This window comes from Engraulis encrasicolus, chromosome 23 (genome assembly GCF_034702125.1).
Source record: "Engraulis encrasicolus isolate BLACKSEA-1 chromosome 23, IST_EnEncr_1.0, whole genome shotgun sequence".
NCBI lineage: Eukaryota > Metazoa > Chordata > Actinopteri > Clupeiformes > Engraulidae > Engraulis > Engraulis encrasicolus.
The window spans coordinates 30,484,300-30,501,830 of record NC_085879.1 but is presented as its reverse complement, the minus strand read 5'-3'; the positions used below and the strand labels follow the sequence as shown (position 1 = coordinate 30,501,830).

General features: G+C 40.7%; 2 protein-coding genes across 4 annotated transcripts in view; both read left to right on the top strand.

The window, feature by feature from the left end:
* The window catches only part of LOC134440113 (uncharacterized), a 31,478-nt gene extending 16,638 nt beyond the window's left edge, over nt 1-14,840 (top strand). For 2 of the 3 annotated variants that reach the window (XM_063190056.1, XM_063190055.1), the window contains exons 4-12: nt 433-592; nt 1,766-2,035; nt 3,087-3,404; nt 5,030-5,190; nt 8,066-8,104; nt 8,975-9,031; nt 9,367-9,423; nt 10,741-10,842; nt 11,923-14,840. In XM_063190056.1, the coding sequence (XP_063046126.1) occupies nt 433-592; nt 1,766-2,035; nt 3,087-3,404; nt 5,030-5,190; nt 8,066-8,104; nt 8,975-9,031; nt 9,367-9,423; nt 10,741-10,842; nt 11,923-12,183 (1,425 nt within the window). In that variant the 3' untranslated portion in view covers nt 12,184-14,840. The remainder of the gene's footprint in view (nt 1-432; nt 593-1,765; nt 2,036-3,086; nt 3,405-5,029; nt 5,191-8,065; nt 8,105-8,974; nt 9,032-9,366; nt 9,424-10,740; nt 10,843-11,922) is intronic. The other variant, XM_063190057.1, reaches the window with a different exon arrangement.
* Nucleotides 1-17,531, top strand: part of LOC134440116 (uncharacterized) — a 209,537-nt gene that overhangs the window by 34,010 nt on the left and 157,996 nt on the right. The gene's annotated exons all lie outside the window — the stretch shown is intronic.

Genomic DNA, 17,531 nt, shown 5'->3' with positions numbered 1-17,531 from the left:
TCCAAATTTTTCATGGCTGCTAGTATTGTTTATTTTTTGTCTTATTAGCCAATTAGAAATTTTAACTAGTCATCAAATCCAAGACATGTGTTTAAGTTTAAGTATGGTTTCCAAATGGGATGGTATCTTTGTTTGCTTGCTTATCTTTGCAAGTGTGGAAGGGGAAAGCCCCAAAATATCCATAACGCACAACTAAAAAGCAAATCAAAACCTCAAGTCCAAATAAGTTAATTGTCACCTTTCTGAGTGGCCCAACTGCTGCCTTGCTATTGACAACAGGCAGTTGACAAACAACACTGCTGATTCTTTCTCATATTTATCATAGGTTTATCATAGCTTAGTGCAAGCACTATAGACAACAAAGTTGTTACAGAACAAAATGCAACACCTAATATGCTACGTGCATTCTTCATGTGCTTTCCATCTCCGCAGACTCTAAACCCCTACTATGTGTTGAAAAAACGTTCGTTCTTTAGTGGCTTAAGAGTGGATATTCCAGAGGTAATGAGCCATCAAGTTGGAGTGTACCACTGGAAAGGTCACAGATTTCCTATGTTCCATATGTTCAAAACTACAGAAATAATTCTGAAAGGTACGTTAGCCGTGTCTTCTTCCTTCTAGTACTATTGTAATGTAATTGTAACTGTGTGTGTGTTCTGAGTTAACTTTGCAGGTGCTACACAATAGTAGCAGCAGACAGTAGGAATAGACTGTGTGTGCTCCATTTACAGTATGTTGCATGGTGCACGGCACAATATTGACCTTATCACTGGGAGCTGCATGATGCAACCTCCAGACTCATGAGATATGAGATTGTACATTACAAATCTTTGTATGTTAGAGCAGAATAAAAAATGGTAAAGTAAGTGAGGGTCTTAGTTTTTTTAATTCAATTTATTTCTCGTTTTTATGTGATTCAGATGCTGCGATTTAAAAAAATCTTTTAGACTTCAATGATGGTAGGAGAGGTAGACAGGAAGTGGAGTAGTAGTAGAATAGACTGTCATTTATTAATCCCGAGGGAAATGAAGGTGTCCAGTAGCATACTTACATAAATACAGAAAAAACAGAAAGACATTACACACATCATTGCACATATATTCACCATACATACGTATATTCACAAAGTCAGATCTCTCTCTCTCTCTCACACACACACACACACACACACACACACACACACACACACACACACACACACACACACACACACACACACACACACACATATAGCTGTGTGTGAAAGGGGAGAGGGATGGGGAGGGGTTGGCAAATGACCTGGGTCAGAATCGAGCCCAGGTCGCTGGCATAGCAGACCAGTGCCCTACCATCAGAGCCACGGTAGGGCCGATATTTAGGTTTTCATAGGCTGACGGTACCTTTTCCCAGAAATGGCTTAGGCATTTAACATGCATATTTTGCAGGTGATCAAAGGGCATAAATGGGTTCATCAAAAACATGTTAAGTTTTGATCCCCCTGGAGCTTCCTCAGGCGTGGAACACAGTTACAGACCAGCCATTCCCAGCTACAGACCAGCCATAGGCTCATTTACCCATGCATGTCATCATTACAACAATGCAACCCATCAGCAATGTTAACGTACATTACATGCCTTTTAAATTGTGCATTTATGTATAATAATGTGTTGCTTGTTGAAACCCAATGCATCAAATACTCATTAGATACAGTGAAATATCTGGTGCAACAACTATGTCATGTCGTGAATTAACTTCTACTTCTACTTTATACACATCTTCTTGGAAGACTGCTCTGTCCATCAGGAATTGAGTTACGGAACTGCGTTCAAGATGGTGATACCCATCCAGGCCACAAAGTTGGAGTTCACCCCATCCGGCTCAAAGGACCAAAGGATCCTGTGGAGCCGCACCAACGCAGACTTTGCAAATGGAGAGGGTGGCACCACGGAGGGACACGTTTGGCTTGCTAACGAGATACGCTTTGCTGACGCAGGCCTATACACTTTCCGCAGAGAGAGTGGGGGAGAAATCTCCAGCATGACTGTAAAAGTTACAGGTACAGCTATTTAAAAAAAAAAGCACACACGTCTTTCCGTCTTTCAATGGCACTTAAAGCAACATCTTTAGAGATACTACAACTCAAACGACTACTCTAGAGATGCGTGTACACCAGAAACGACCTACGCTATCTGAGAAGCAACAAGAGGGAAGGGGCAATGACGCTATACAAGCAGATTACATGTCACGAGTAGACATTCGAGATTGGGTAAAACTAGACTTGAATTTCAAACAACGGTATTTGTCCATTTGTCAATATGTCCATTCCATACCCTATTTATTAAGTACAAATGATACTAGTACAGGGGTATGATGAAACTCCCTTCATATTCTTCAAGCCATTTCTGTGGATGTTTCATCTCTTAATGGAATGGTGAATGTCTTAAAGTGATACTGTCCCATTTTTGATAATGGAAAGCTTTTTGGAAAGCGTATTTTACACCTTCCCTTGTGTTAAATAATAGGGTTTTACCGTTGTCCTGTACTTTCAACCGTTTTCTAGTTGTGACAGTGCAAATTTTACCTCCAAGTTAACAGTTAACATTGAGTCCTATGAGACCAGTTAGCCGCGAGCTGGTCTCATAGGACTCAATGTTAACTGCTAGCATGGAGGTAAAATTTGTACTGCCATACCCCGAGAAAGTACAGGAGAACGGTAACACCCTATTATTTAACTCAAGGGGAGGTGTAAAATAAGCTTTTTTCCAAAAATGGGACAGTATCACTTTAATGGATGCAGAACTACAACCTACAGCCACTACATTTACAACTACACTAAACTACTAGCACACACTTACTTACTCACACTCTGATTCTTCTGAATGGAATGTTATGATGCTAAGATTATTCATCATTCCCTTTTCCCCTCTTCTTCAATACTTCGGACTCAAACATACTGTCACCCCTATATGATATTTGAATTTCACACTGTTAAGCTAATACACTTAACTACAGTGCACTGTACAGCTAAATCTCATACCAACTCAATCTCAAAGTCAATTCTCAGTGGAATTTCCCTTGTCTCCTTCTCCCTTCCTCCCTAACTGCAGAATCTGAGAGGTTTCATGATCTGTCTGAGAGTGACTCGTGGGAAGAAAGGTTGGCAGTGCCTGTATCGGAGGCAGTGGTCACATTTGTCGACAGCCAGAAGAGGAAGCACGTGATCTTCAAGAACCGTATGGTGACCCAAGACGCGTTGAAGATTTTCGGGGGTCGGCTGTCTGTTACAGCGAAGCCTGACGCACTGCAGTTAAACATGAAGAACGCCAACTCCGGGACTGTCGGGCGGTACGAGGTTACCGTGAAGGAAGGTAGAGCGTTTGTCATCCATGTCAGTGATGGTGATGATGAGGATGATGCAGACGATGGTGAGTCACATTTGCATCTACATGTTCATCTGGGTCATTGGTGAATTTAGCAGGAAGAAAAAGCCGGTGAAAAATCAGGTGGCAGAACAGAATGGGCATGGATCACAAGACATACAGTATTATTAACAAACGGAAGTTTGTAGTTAACTTACAAATACACCATGTCGACAACAGATGCGAAACTGGCTTTCCATCAAGCTTTACGTGGATTAGTCTTTCTCATCGGGGGCGGAGCTCTAGGGGGGCATTGAGATGGACACAGCTAAGAGGGTGCGGTGCTTAGTTGCCATTGAAAGGCATTAGTCCACTTAATTTTTTATACTAATATAAGGGGGGTGTTGCCAGGCTTATGATGAGACCAAGGGGGCGTTGGGAGGCTTGTGATGAGGCCAAGGTTTGTTCAGAAAAGGTTGAGAACCACTGCTTTAGCTTGTTTTGCTTTAGCAGTCTCGACGTCCCCAACGAGAAAATGAATAGACTATTCTTAGACTATGTCTCACTTGTATCTCACCTACTGTATAGTCTGGCAATAGCTGATGCCACTATTCTATGAATTACAATATGATTATTTTTATAGAAACGTTCTTTCCATGCACTGTAAACGAAACATGTTGCACAATAAATATTGTACCAACGTTACGAAATATGGAAACTGACGCCTCCGTATCGGTACGTGTATCGTGAAGAAGCCCACATATATCCCGATACAGATATTTTGAACACACCCCTAGTGTGCAGGGCAGTGTGACTGAGGTGTGCCTGCACAGTCCGCCCTTTAGGTCTCGAGCTCGCCACCTCCTAGTCAATGCAACAGTTCGGTATGGGAGGCGCAGCGCGATATTTAGAAATTAGCATCTTGTAAATATAGCATTGTACATCTTGATCCAGCGCAGCTGATCTACATACTGAATATACCGAGTGCCCATATATAATTAATGTCAATGTTTAATTTCATTTGGCGTGGTTGTGTTTTAACTCTGGTCATTAACAACATTTAATACTTAAACATCTGGCCTAAGGTGTGTTTCTTTAGCCTGGTTCAAAGGCAAAGAGCTACGGAGCTCGAGGTTGACAGCTCGTATTTTCAAAGAACTTCAATTCTTGGTGGCATCTGGCATAAAATCTACTGGCAGGTAGCTTGATAAGCAAGACCCTCTCTGTCTCTCTCTTCTAGAGGGGATGTGGCTCGTTGGGCTAACTGACAGGGACGTGGGTATAATTACTGGACCGACGGTGTTTTTTGATAATGTGAAAAATCCGGGATATTTCCTGGAAAAATATCAAATCGGGAAGAAAGTGGGAAATGAGTCAAAATTAGGAAGTTTCCCGGGAAATTAGGGATGGTTGACAGGTATGGTGCTCTATAGCTGTGTACCAGACGGTAGTGTGTGTAGTTCTGCTCCGCCAGGGGGTGCAGAAGCTACACATACACCGTCTGGTGTGAACCAGGCTAGTGTTTCTTGACTGCATTGTTAGCAACGACACTTTCAACAAACACTGTGCTGTTTAGCACAGATATTGATGGATTTACTGATTGCGTGAGCTGTCCCGAAGAAAATGAACAAAACATAGTATTTTCCACTCATACACAAACATTCTGTCTCTTATCTCCTTTCTTCATTCAGGACTGTCATTTGAAGATCCAATGGTCCAATGGCTTTTAGGCATTGCTGCCAATATCCTCTTAGTCACTCTCTTCTGCTGCGTTGCGAGAAGATGCTGTAAAGGTCTGAAGAGTGCACTCCCCCCTGCTGAAGGTGTTGATTGCCCAGTCGTTGAAAGGCCTGTAAGTTTGTAGTTGTTGTTGTTGTTGTTATTGTTGTTAGAGCTGCACAATATTGGAGTGTTGCCATTTACTACAACACTGGCCCCATTTACTGTAGGTAGTAGGACTAGTGGTGTCAAAAATAATTGCTTCGGCAATGCAATGCAATGCGGGGCATGGACGATCCAATTCAATGCGGCAAGTTCCAGAATCGATACGGCATTTTTTTAAAATTTCAATTACTTCCATGGATATTTCGGAAGCAAATGAATGTTGAATTAACCCATTGTGTCCTGGAGCGACATATACAAGTTCTTGAGATTTGAGTTGTTTTATTAAAAATGTGGGTATGTTAGATCTGTATGAACACATTCTAGTGCAAAATGAATGTTCTAGCTTTTAAATGCAACTTATTTTATGTTTTTGTGTGCTTTGAAGGCTAAGATATTTAGGTTTTAATATGGAGAGGGCACCTTTACCCAAAAAGGGCTTAGGCTAAAATGGGTTAAAGGCACACTCCACCCATTTGCATTAGGCTTTCCATTGCTAGACACCCAGTCCTACTTCTGAATGGTCGTGCAACACTCTCTCAATTCCCCCTGAAACAGGAGAAATCCGTGGGACTCACTAGTTTGACGCCATGTCGCCTGAGAGGGCTGTACTTGCGCCTTACGTCATTCAGAGTGACAGCTGCCCTACGGTGCAGAAAAGCCAATGGCGCACTTGTGCACTTACTGCACTATGTTTCAGTGCGTAACTAATACGGGCAGACGCACTGAAACATGAACACTGAAGTGAACAAGTGCCCCATTTGAGATTCAGCCGTGTTTGTGTTGTTGTTCTTCACGTGTGTGTTGATGTAGTAGGCTACACATCAAATGAACTAGTGAACCTATAAGTTATTTTAACAACACATTCAAGTAGGCTAATTTTGCAAACGACACCCTGATGCAACTGCATTTTTATTAGCAATACATTCAAGTAATTTTGCAAACGACACCCTGATGCAACCGCATTTTTATTAGCAACTAGGCCTAATTATTTGTTAAACGTACCCTGCGTTGAGGTCCCGTTATTGCAAACGAGGTAGCCTATAGGCCTATTAGAAGCATTAGAGTTCTACGTTTGCTCGCAGTTGCCTTGAATCGTGATTTAACCTTAATAATTATTTTTGTAGGTGGCCAACATGTAACCTAATAATAAAAAAATGCATACCCTAGGCCGATGCAACTTTATCTTGACAAGATCTTTACAAGAAGCTCACAGTTGCTTTGAGTCCAGAAGGTCCGTTATTGCTGGCATATTAGACGCATCAACGCTCTAAGTTTGGAAATTGGCTCTTGGTTGGTTTGAGTCAAGGTCCCATTATTGCAAACGAGGCGTATTAGAAGCAGTTTGTGAATTAAGCTAAATTATTACAGTAGCCTATTTTTGTAGGTGGCCAACGTGTACATTATTTGGTCAAATGCAATGTACTATCTATCAGCATATTGCATAATATGCCTACCCTGCACCGATGCAACTTTATCTGGACAAGATCTTTACAAGAAGGTCACAGTTGAGTCCAGAAAGTCCCGTTACAGCAAACGAGGCATATTAGTAGTTCTAAGTTTGCTCGCAGTTGCCTTGAGTCGGTCCCGTTATATAGGCTAGGCCTATATAAGCAGTTTGTGGATTAGCCTAACCTAAATAATTATTTTTGTAGGTGGCCAACATAACCTAATAATAAAAAAAACCTCGTTACCGTTTAAGCCGTATGCCATAATAGTCTGGCAATGCAATTTATTAGACAGTTACTAACACTAAATTTACTAACTTGAATTTTGCCGTGTGCCACTGATTTAGAATTGAAAATGAGGCGTATTAGAAATGAGGCGTATTTATGATTGAGAATTAAAGAAATGTTTTTGTATGTGGACAAAACAACCCTCGTGCACGCCTATTGAGAATTAAAGTACCCTAATGTTTTTGTGTATCGATAAAACCACCCAGCACTACAGCTGTGCACGAGCTCCCAATTCCACGAGTAGGCCTACGCACAACCCAAATCCCGCCTATCCGCACAACCCAAATTCCGCCCATCCTGGGCGACACGGCGTCAAACTAGTGAGTCCCAGAAATCCGTATTCACCTCTTAACACTTCCTCCTACAATGATGTATATAATAATTGTTATTTTGCATCATTGTAGGAGGAAGTGTAAGAGAGGTGGATTTCTGTTGAGACTACAAGCCTTTTTCCCACCCTTTCAACCCCGCCCATAGGGGGTTGGACCTAATGCGCTAGCAGACCTATCACAGATCAGTGTGCCAGTGCTTTTGAAATCATTGGCATTGAGGCTCCAGTAAGTCACTGGCAGAGCTGCCTGGGTGTGGCCTGTGGAACTTGAGCATTGCAATGCATTATGGGGATTGTTGTCACAAATCCACAAAGCACTAAAAAGTCATTTTCTGCCTTTTCTCGGCCAAGAAGGCACCAAATTAGAAATTTATGCTACTATTCTACTACATATATGACCCACTTTCAATACATATTCAGTCTCCACCGGTGGAATGCCCCTTTAAATAAAAGCACTTCAAAGCATTCCAAGACCGATGCAGACTGATACAGAAAACAGCCAATAAATTGTTGCTCAGCATCTGACTACTTGTATTGCCTCATCATGACTGATGAAACATTTGCTTTCAGTAGAAATGTAATGCATTGCAATGCATTGTAGAACCTAATAACAGGGTTGTACTGCACAATATAAAAAATATTATTAAACATGATGTTTATTGTCTGAGGAACTGTAGGTATTGTTCTCATTGACCAATTTGCACATCCAAGCTGCAGTATTTCTGTCTTTTGTGCTCCTTTTATGTCAACTGACTGGACTGTCTGTTTGTTTATTGCAGACCCCTGCCCCAAGGCCTGACCCAGCCTACCAACCAGGGGTGAGACGCCATAGACCAGTGGCATGAGACCCCATTTTGACATCCCAAATTTCTGAGGACCCCACACACATTTTTCACAACAAACACTGAGCCCGTTTATATGCGCATCAATACACCGTTTATGATCAGGTTTTTGGAGTAACTGGTTTATTCAAGCGCTCATGTAAACTGAATAAACAGTTTTCATAATCGGTTTATTGCCGTTATCGGTTTATGAAAAATCAGATTTGCACAGGTAGGTTTTTGGCTAATAAACTGACTTCTGAAGACATGTATCCAGCATAATCGGGTTATTATCAGGTTATTGACATTCTAGAATGATAAGTAGCCAATCACCTGTCTTAAATTCTTGCTTCGTGTCACACCCTTGAGTGGAACACAGACAACTGACGGACTGCATGTAAACAGCAATAAACCGTTTACTCCAGTCACCTGTTTATTCCAATAGCACGATTATTGTGGTAATGTAAATGGGCTCATTAAAACTTGACCGAGCTACATGAGTTGTAGGGTTTTAAACGTATAGATATTTATGACAATCCAAGAATATTAAATAGTTGAATAGTATATTAATAAGTAATGTGTATAATTATTCTTTTTTCACACACTGCCAGACATTTCAGGCGAATTCCATTTGAATTCCAGGTGACCCCAAATCAATCAATCAATCAATTCAAGTTTATTAGGACCATGTACAATTAAAACATAAATGTTTCCATTCCAGACACTGCCTAAGACTGGGGTGCCGACCCTTATGTTAAAGCTTACGTCTCCTTTACTTGTCTGCATTTCTCTCTTCCTGTTCTTCTTCCTTCTCTCCATGTCATAGCTGACACCTCTCATTCCCTGTACGTTTATGTGTACTTGCAGGCTCGAAGTCAAGTGGAAAGCTCTCCAACAGCACCCTGTTACGACGGCCCTCCACCTGTAAGTGAAGACCCCAGGAAATGGATGGGGCCCTTGTTCTATTTTATGTTACGTAAACATCCTCAAAGAGCATTACTTCAGTTGTTGTGGGAAAAAAACGTTGCTGTCAGAAATACTGTGCCTCTCCTAGTGTCTTCAGGGTAACAGAGTACCATGCTAGGGCCCATTCCTGCAGCTAATCTCAAATTGGCTGACATGTTCAGTGTGAAAATCTGAGCGTTTAGGAACTCGAATGTTGGTGTGAAATACCTTTTCTCTGCGACCCTGTTCTTCTTCCTTCTCTCCATGTCATAGCTGACACCTCTCATTCCCTGTACGTTTATGTGTACTTGCAGGCTCGAAGTCAAGTGGAAAGCTCTCCAACAGCACCCTGCTACGACGGCCCTCCACCTGTAAGTGAAGACCCCAGGAAATGGATGGGGCCCTTGTTCTATATTAAATTACGTAAACATCCTCAAAGAGCATTACTTCAGTTGTTGTGTGAAAAAAACGTTGCTGTCAGAAATACTGTGCCTCTCCTAGTGTCTTCAGGCTAACAGAGTACCATGCTAGGGCCCATTCCTGCAGCTAATCTCAAATTGGCTGACATGTTCAGTGTGAAAATCTGAGCGTTTAGGAACTCGAATGTTGGTGTGAAATACCTTTTCTCTGCGACCCGTAGTGACAACAAAGGCTGAATCCAATTTCACCCCTTATCCCTACGCCTTTCCCCTTCCCCTCCGTTTTGTGCGTACACGTGTAGGGGTCTCCTTTATTTGTCTGCATTTCTCTCTTCCTGTTCTTCTTCCTTCTCTCCATGTCATAGCTGACACCTCTCATTCCCTGTACGTTTATGTGTACTTGCAGGCTCGAAGTCAAGTGGAAAGCTTTTGTGCGTACATGTGTAGGGGTAGTGCTGTCCCAATTCACGTTAAGACAGAGGGGTAGGGGTAAGGGGACAGGCTTTCTACCCCTTCAAATGGAGATTTTCCGAGGCACATTTCCAACGGAGGAGTAAGACTCATTTCCCCAAATGCATTGTGAATGCCTTTTAAAAAAAAGGCGGTATACACAAAAGCACGCAAATATTTTTTCACCATAATTTACGTCTGTACAGTTGTAATTATTGTTGCATTTTACTAAGTTTAGCATTGCCCCAATGTGTAATGGTAATTTTCTCCATGGAACGCACATGAAGAAAAATACTATTAACGTCCACATAATGCATGGAAGGAATTGTGAGGGTCGTGCAACAGTTTTCCTTGTTACCCAAGTAATTACACACAATATCGTTGGTTTAAGCATAGAGGGACTGGTTTTGAATGCAATGACTGTCGTTACGAAATTGTAGAAGGGGTGTCTCAATTCATAGTGTAGAAAGAAACTTTAAAGTTTTTCTATACTTTCATGATCTAGTTGATTCGGCAAACAAACACCATCAGATCCAAACCACCTATTCTGGTGAAAGAATTTATGAGTGCAATATGATCACTTACACGTAATTTATCAATTCTTTTAACTATTCTCTCACATCTAACGGTTAATCTGCTTCACTTCACATAGCATACGTACTGTACGCACAGTATGTTTTCTTAGCCATAGCCCTCCCCTTAGTGTTATAGTTTGTGAATAAATGATTCATTGTTATTTATGTCTATTTCTGATTTATTTTTTATAATATGATTGTTTTGTGTGTTAATGCTTTTTTGTTGTTGTTGTTGTTGTCCCAGTCTTATGAAGCGTTGATGGGCAATGTGCAGTCCTGGTGGGCCAGAGGACCTGTGCCCATGTGCCCTCCATATACCCCTCTTTCTCCTGACTCTCCTCCTGAGGTAAAGTATGGCAGTGTGGCTTTCTTCTATACCAGGGTTGCCAGATAGGAGATATCCAAGTACAAACACCAAAACCTCTCAATGATCTTTTTTTGTTTGGAGAAATGATTGTAGTCACAGTTCTGAAAACTTTGAAACTAACTGAAATTATTGTACATCATGTTATTTTTCCCCTCATTATTGATCATACATTGTACAGACAACAAAATGATGGTACAAAATCTTATAATTATGGTACATTTGTCAAAACTATACCCGTGTTAACTGCAGAACATTTGTTCGTGAAGGTGGGTGGGGATTTCGCCTCTTCTAGAAATATGTGACTTATCATGACTGTAAAGGCTGCTTGTCTGTTGTGCCATTTCGTATAAAAGGTGATATGAAACCTCCAAAAAAAAATCAATAGCTTATCATTTTAAAGCAGCTTTCTTCTGCAGGGCCTACTTACTGTAAGAATGAGCCAACAGCTGCCTCTTAGTTAGGGAGTTGGGATGGGAATGTTTCAGGACTGAAATTAATTACGGTATACTGTATCAAATGTATTGCAGTACAGTGGGCCGACAGTACAGTGCTGCCCCCCAGAGGCAAGAAGTAGCATGATCCGGGCATTATATTTGTGGGGTTGCCTTTACTACAGTATTGCTGTCAGTGAAATCTGTAACATATTGAAATAGAAGTAGATTGTTTTGGTAAAGTAGAGTAAATTGTAAGTAGAAGTTAACTTCAATTAAAGTTCACTTCATATCTCCACCTCCCTCCTTTTTTCTTCTCATTTTCTTTCCTCTCCTCCTCCTCCTCTTCTTTCTCTTCTTCTTCTTCTTCTTCTTCTTATTCTTTTGCCTCTTCTTCTTCTTCTTCTTCTTCTTCTTCTTCTTCTTCTTCTTCTTCTTCTTCTTCTTCTTCTTCTTCTTCTTCTTCTTCTTCTTCTGCCTCGTCTTCTTCTTCTACCTCCTCTTCTTCTTCTTCTGCCTCTTCTTCTTCTGCCTCTTCTTCTTTTGCCTCTTCTTCTTCTTCTTCTTCTTTTGCCTCTTCTTCTTCTTCTTCTTCTTCTTCTTCTTCTTCTTCTTCTTCTGCCTCTAGGCCAGAGCTGGCGCTGGCGCTGATGCTGCTGAGCCTGCTGCTGCTCCCTCCACTGCTGCTCCCCCTGCTAAGGACGGTGCCCCTCCTGCTGCTCCTGCTGCCTCCCCCACCCCTACTGCATCCAGCATCCCTTCAGCTCCAGACTACCAGTACCAACCTGGGGGATTGTCTGGGACCACGGGTGACTTTCTCTCTGGCTCTCCACTCAACACCGATACAAGTGATACCACTGTCTACGTCTCAGACAAGCTTGACATCTAAAGGTGGTAGTAACGGTAGTGGTCTTTAAAACTCATTTTCATGTTTTATTTTTTTATATATATTTTACTTCTGTACGTTATTGTCTTTTTATCTAACAACCAAAGTGCTCAAAGCTGACAATAAAAATCAGTGGCCTCTTTTAGCAGTTCTGTGCATTCCCACACCATGGAAGAGTAGAACGCGCTTCACCAACCTTAGAAGATAAATAGACAGAAACATGAAAGGTTGCCTTCCACAGGAAAGAACCATTTAACACTTTTTGAAATGTGGTCACACCAAAGTGGTATCTTATCTCCACCACTTGCATTTCACATTGATAGGACATACACATTTGAGCGAATCACAGAAGGCGAATTGTCATATGGCCTGGAATGGCACAAAGAAGCAAGATCTTTGGGATCAATTCCGGTCTCCTAAATGGGTATAACTTTTAAAATATTCCCTATTTAACTCCTTTCATTCGAAAACATGCAGCTTGGAACCTTACATCATATTGATTCTGGAAGAAACTCGATGTCGATGAACGATGTCCTTCTTATTAATCGTCTAGAATCTCAAACAGAAGCACCTTAGCTTTTTGTTTAACCAATCCCAGCACACAATGCATTTATCAATAGTAGAGACCACTTGCCTGGTTATCACCAGACCAAATCGCGAGCGAGATAAGGTCTGGAGACCTGCCTAGTAGTCAGTCCCTATTATAAATACCGTAGGGGCTGTGTGGTTTGCGATTGACAACGGCTGTTTTTTCAGCTAAGAGATGACGGCTGTTTTCCAAGGCTAACAGATCACTGCAAATATAATACATGAAATACAATGCAAGGCGATCTTTGAAAGTAAGACAATTGGCAAAGGCGGAATTGTATTTCACACAATGGGGTCTACCACAGCCAGAGCTCATGGTATCATGTGAGTGTGGTGCCTGAAACCGTAACTCAGTGGTTTTTGTGCCGTGACACCCCTTTGGGCCTAAGAATATTTTCATGACCCTTCCATATTCCAAATGTCGAACATTTTTTGTCCATTATTATTGCTACATTTTAATTTTAAATTCACAGCAAAAATAAATAAATGTATTAATCATATAAGTGAATACTCTTACTAACCAATTTATGGACTAGACTAACTGTTGACCTGTGGTTTTCCACGTTTTTGTGCAAAGTCCCCCTTCCCATACGCAGTACGTCGGCGACTCCGAATGGGGCGTTATTTGGTTGGTTGTAATAGAGTAGACGCGTATTAAAATGTTAGCAGCTAGCTGCACTCATTCAGTTCATTGATGCTAACATGCTAGCTTCACTGGACTCAAAGAATGGCTGGAAGAAGGCCGGTTATATATTTTCTGTTACCAGAATGGCAGTGACAAAGTCATTAATATATTACTAAAGACTAAAAAAAGTGTAATGTCATCATAATACTGTAGTGTAGTACAGAAGTTCCAGCCCTTTCCAGCTTGGGGCCCACTTGAAATTTTCCATAAATGTTCGGGGTCCATCTCTGACCCAGTAAGCCATAAAGCTCAAATAATTAGTCAACAGCAACACACACAGATATTATTGAGAATTTTAGAAAATTATTTCAAGGCTCACTTGGAATATCTTCAGGGCCCACGGTTTGAGAATCATTGGTTTAGTACTATTATAATGAAGTCTTTTTAATGGCAAGTGCTGGCAGAACGGTGCGCATTACGAGACAACACCAACATAAGGGAACATGTAGGCCTACGTAGCAAAGCCCTCCATAACAAAATCACAGGATTCTTATTAGTGGTGTCAACAATTCGATTCGGCAATGCATCGCAATGCGGGGGCGGGGCAATTCAATTCAATGCGGCAAGTGTCATAATCTGTGTGGCATATTTTTTCAAGTTTCAATTACTTCCGTGTATATTTCCGGAGCAAATGAATGTTAAATTAAATAAAAGCACTTCAAAGCATTGCAAACTGTAAGACTGATACAGAAAACAGCCAATAAAATGTTGTTCAAAATATGACAGCTTTTATTGCCTCATCATGCCTGATGAAAACATGTCTTTGCTCTCAGTAGAAATGTTATGTATTGCGATGCATCGTCGAATCGAATCAAATCGCTACCTCCCGAATCGTAATCGAATCGAATCGTGAGGGCAGTGCCAATGCACACCACTAATTCTTATGCAGCTTAACTACTGTTAACACACACACACACACACATTGGATGGAATCCTTTGCAATACTCGCATTACATTGGACAGAATCCTTTGCAATACTCGCATCACATTGGACAGAATCCTTTGCAATACTCGCATTAAAACGCCATATTGCACACCTCTATGGAAATGGTCATACACATTTCAGGGCGAGTTGCAAGTATTTAGATGCTCTGAAAATCAGATGACAAGATAAGAAATTAAAAAGAAAGTATGAAGTTAGAAGAAAATAAAAATATAGACAATAATAGATGCAATTTGCTACCTCACAAAATGTCAGCTGTCAATCAAAAACAGATGTCAATGACCATGTTTTTTTCCTTCTATACTATACAGTATGTGACGTGGTCATATGCCTCACTGAAGCTTAAGAGACTCAACCTCACAAGTTAGTTAGCAGACAAAGACAAAACTGAATGCAAGGAAACTATTTCATAATTGAAAAGCTCGATGCCTAAAGTAGAAAGACCCTCGTTGCGCGTGATTGCTAGAAAAATATTCAGGTAAGATACCTTTTCTTACTAAAAATGAATAGTAATATATCAGATGTCTGACTAGTTGGGTCTAAGAGTTCCTCATTTGTTACCTATGATGTGTGTCTAATGTGGAGTGTCAGCAAAAAGCCTGTCGTTCACTGCGTCATCAGTCTACTCATCATTGCAGTGACTATACAGTGCTTTATATACAGTACATCCAGTACTTACTTACTTACTTAGGCCTTTACATTCCTTTCGGAACATAGGCCATTGATGAAGAGTTTCCACCCTCGTCTGTCTTGGGCCATTTTCTCCAGCCGTTTCCACGACAGTCCCCTCTTCTTTACATCCTGCTCTGTGCTCCTTTTGCGCTGTTACCCAGTTGTTCTTGGGTCCATGTTAGCGCCTGTTTGGTTATAGCTGTGTTGTCTTTCCTCAGGGTCTTTCCCTGTGCATACAGTGCAATACTAATATATATCTATTGTAGCAGAACAAGCAGAGTCACTTGCACCTCATTTTTTTTGCCTGTGTGTGTCCCATCTTATTTCAAAAGTGGACTGTAGTTCAGTAGGTATGCAGTGGATATTAACTCGGTTCCTTTTGCACTTTTCCACTGTCTAATTACTAATGCATAAACATTGTACAGTACACAACACTGATGGAAAAGTGTAGCCTGTTCGGATTGAGGGAATAATGTTTTACAACCGCAGAGGCATTATGACATTACCAAATTCGCCTTATTTTAATATTTGGTGTAACCAGACATCACTATGGACCTGTTCTGGTTTTATTTTCTGTAATCTTATTTTATATTATTTTATTTTATTTTATTTTATGACTGTTACAATATTTATACCATAACCATTGTTCTATGTGTGAACTATTAAGAAATTACATGGCTGATTTCTTCCAACTACCTTTTAGCTGTTCAATAAGTTTGTGTTTTTTGTGTTTCAATGAGTGCAATTATAAACAGAGGAGATTCACTTGAAGAGTTTATAGTAGCCATAGTATGAATGTCCAAACTACAGAAATATCTTAATACAAAGGCATAATATAATAAAATGCATGATACGCACAAACTGTGTCGAGATATTAAGATTTGTTATTTTTATAATTGCAGTAGATTGTTTTTGGTTTGATGAGAAGAATATGTATACATAATACTGTATATAGTACACACACGTGTGCACTTTTTGTTTATATATTTTAAGGTATATTTTCTCTGGGCTTTTTAGGCATTTATTTGACAGGACAGTTTGAAAGATGACAGGAAATGAAGGGAAAGAGAGATAATATAGAGCTTGAAAGTGACGTCTTTTCCCCTGATTTCATGGGACCTCAACGGAAAATTGTAGCATGTAATTTCGATCCCCTTTGAGTTGTGCCACGAGCTCCACATATGTTGTTTCTGATATTTTAGCAACCCCCAAACTTTTTAGAAGGGTGTGTTTCTTAAAATCTTAAATGCAGACGGACAAAATACTGATACTTCTACATGAATAATCTATATCTAGCCTCTTAAACAGCATATTTGTAGCCTAGCGCATATAATGGCTGAAATCAGAAGATATTTACTCGCTACCATGTTGTTAGATGGTCAGCTTAGGTCCCGTGAAATGCAGAACAAAGGGGCGGGACTTTCAAGCTCTATGGATTTAGCGCGCTGCACCACAGCATTCTCTACCCCCCCCCCCCCCCCCCCCTTTGCACTTTAAAAAAATAAACAAAAATAAACACTGGTGCTGTGGTACACTAGGCAGGTTTTTCACATTATAGGAGGGCCGCTGACAGCTTTGGCTGGGCCCAGGACAAAGTAATCTGAAAGGGCCCCCACACTCAATACATACAATGTAATGAGAACCAATTCTGGTCCCCTTCTGTCCCTGGGCCCGGGACAACTGTCCCCTTTGTCGTCGTCCCCTTGTCGGCTTCCTTGGTTATATAGCCAAATGCATAATAGCTTTGCTCAAGCCAAACTCACACTAATGTAAGCTCTATCCGATTTCACATTTCATTTGTATCCATGTTGCTATGATGTATGCCATTGAATATAAATCACATATGGGTATTTCTGTTTGATATGTAGATGGTGGTCATGTGCAGCTGGAAGAGTAAATATGTCATTTGTAGCAGTAGATGAAGTGTTGTACACAGGAATGATTTAAAAACTGATTAAACACTGCTGCAACCATTAAAGCCTTACACTTTCAAAACACTAACTTGACCATCATGTACACAGAAGTTGGAATTGTGTCCCTGTCGTGTCTGGGAATCTGTCATCTTTTACTAAAATGTAAATGTTTTGTCAACTAACACGTGTATGACATTAAAGGAACGTGTATGACATTAACATATCGGCTCTGAAATAATTTTTATGGAAGATTTATTTTAACTCGTGCAGTTCGTTTGAGCCTTCAGAGGAGTTGTTTGTCTAAATCCAAATGCAAAGGCAACTGCTTGGGATTCAAGAGACAGAAAATCCCTAAAGGTGCACTCACTGTGTAGGATGGTGGCCAGAGAAGGTATTGCAACTATGCTGCTCATTGAAGCTGTGCAGCCTTTTGTCAAATTCGATCTTTTTATGAATATCTTTAAATACTAAACTAATACACTATTGTGACCTAAGTACAGTACGTTTTGCCACAAAAACAATCTGAAAATGGGGATGGGCATGAAGAAGA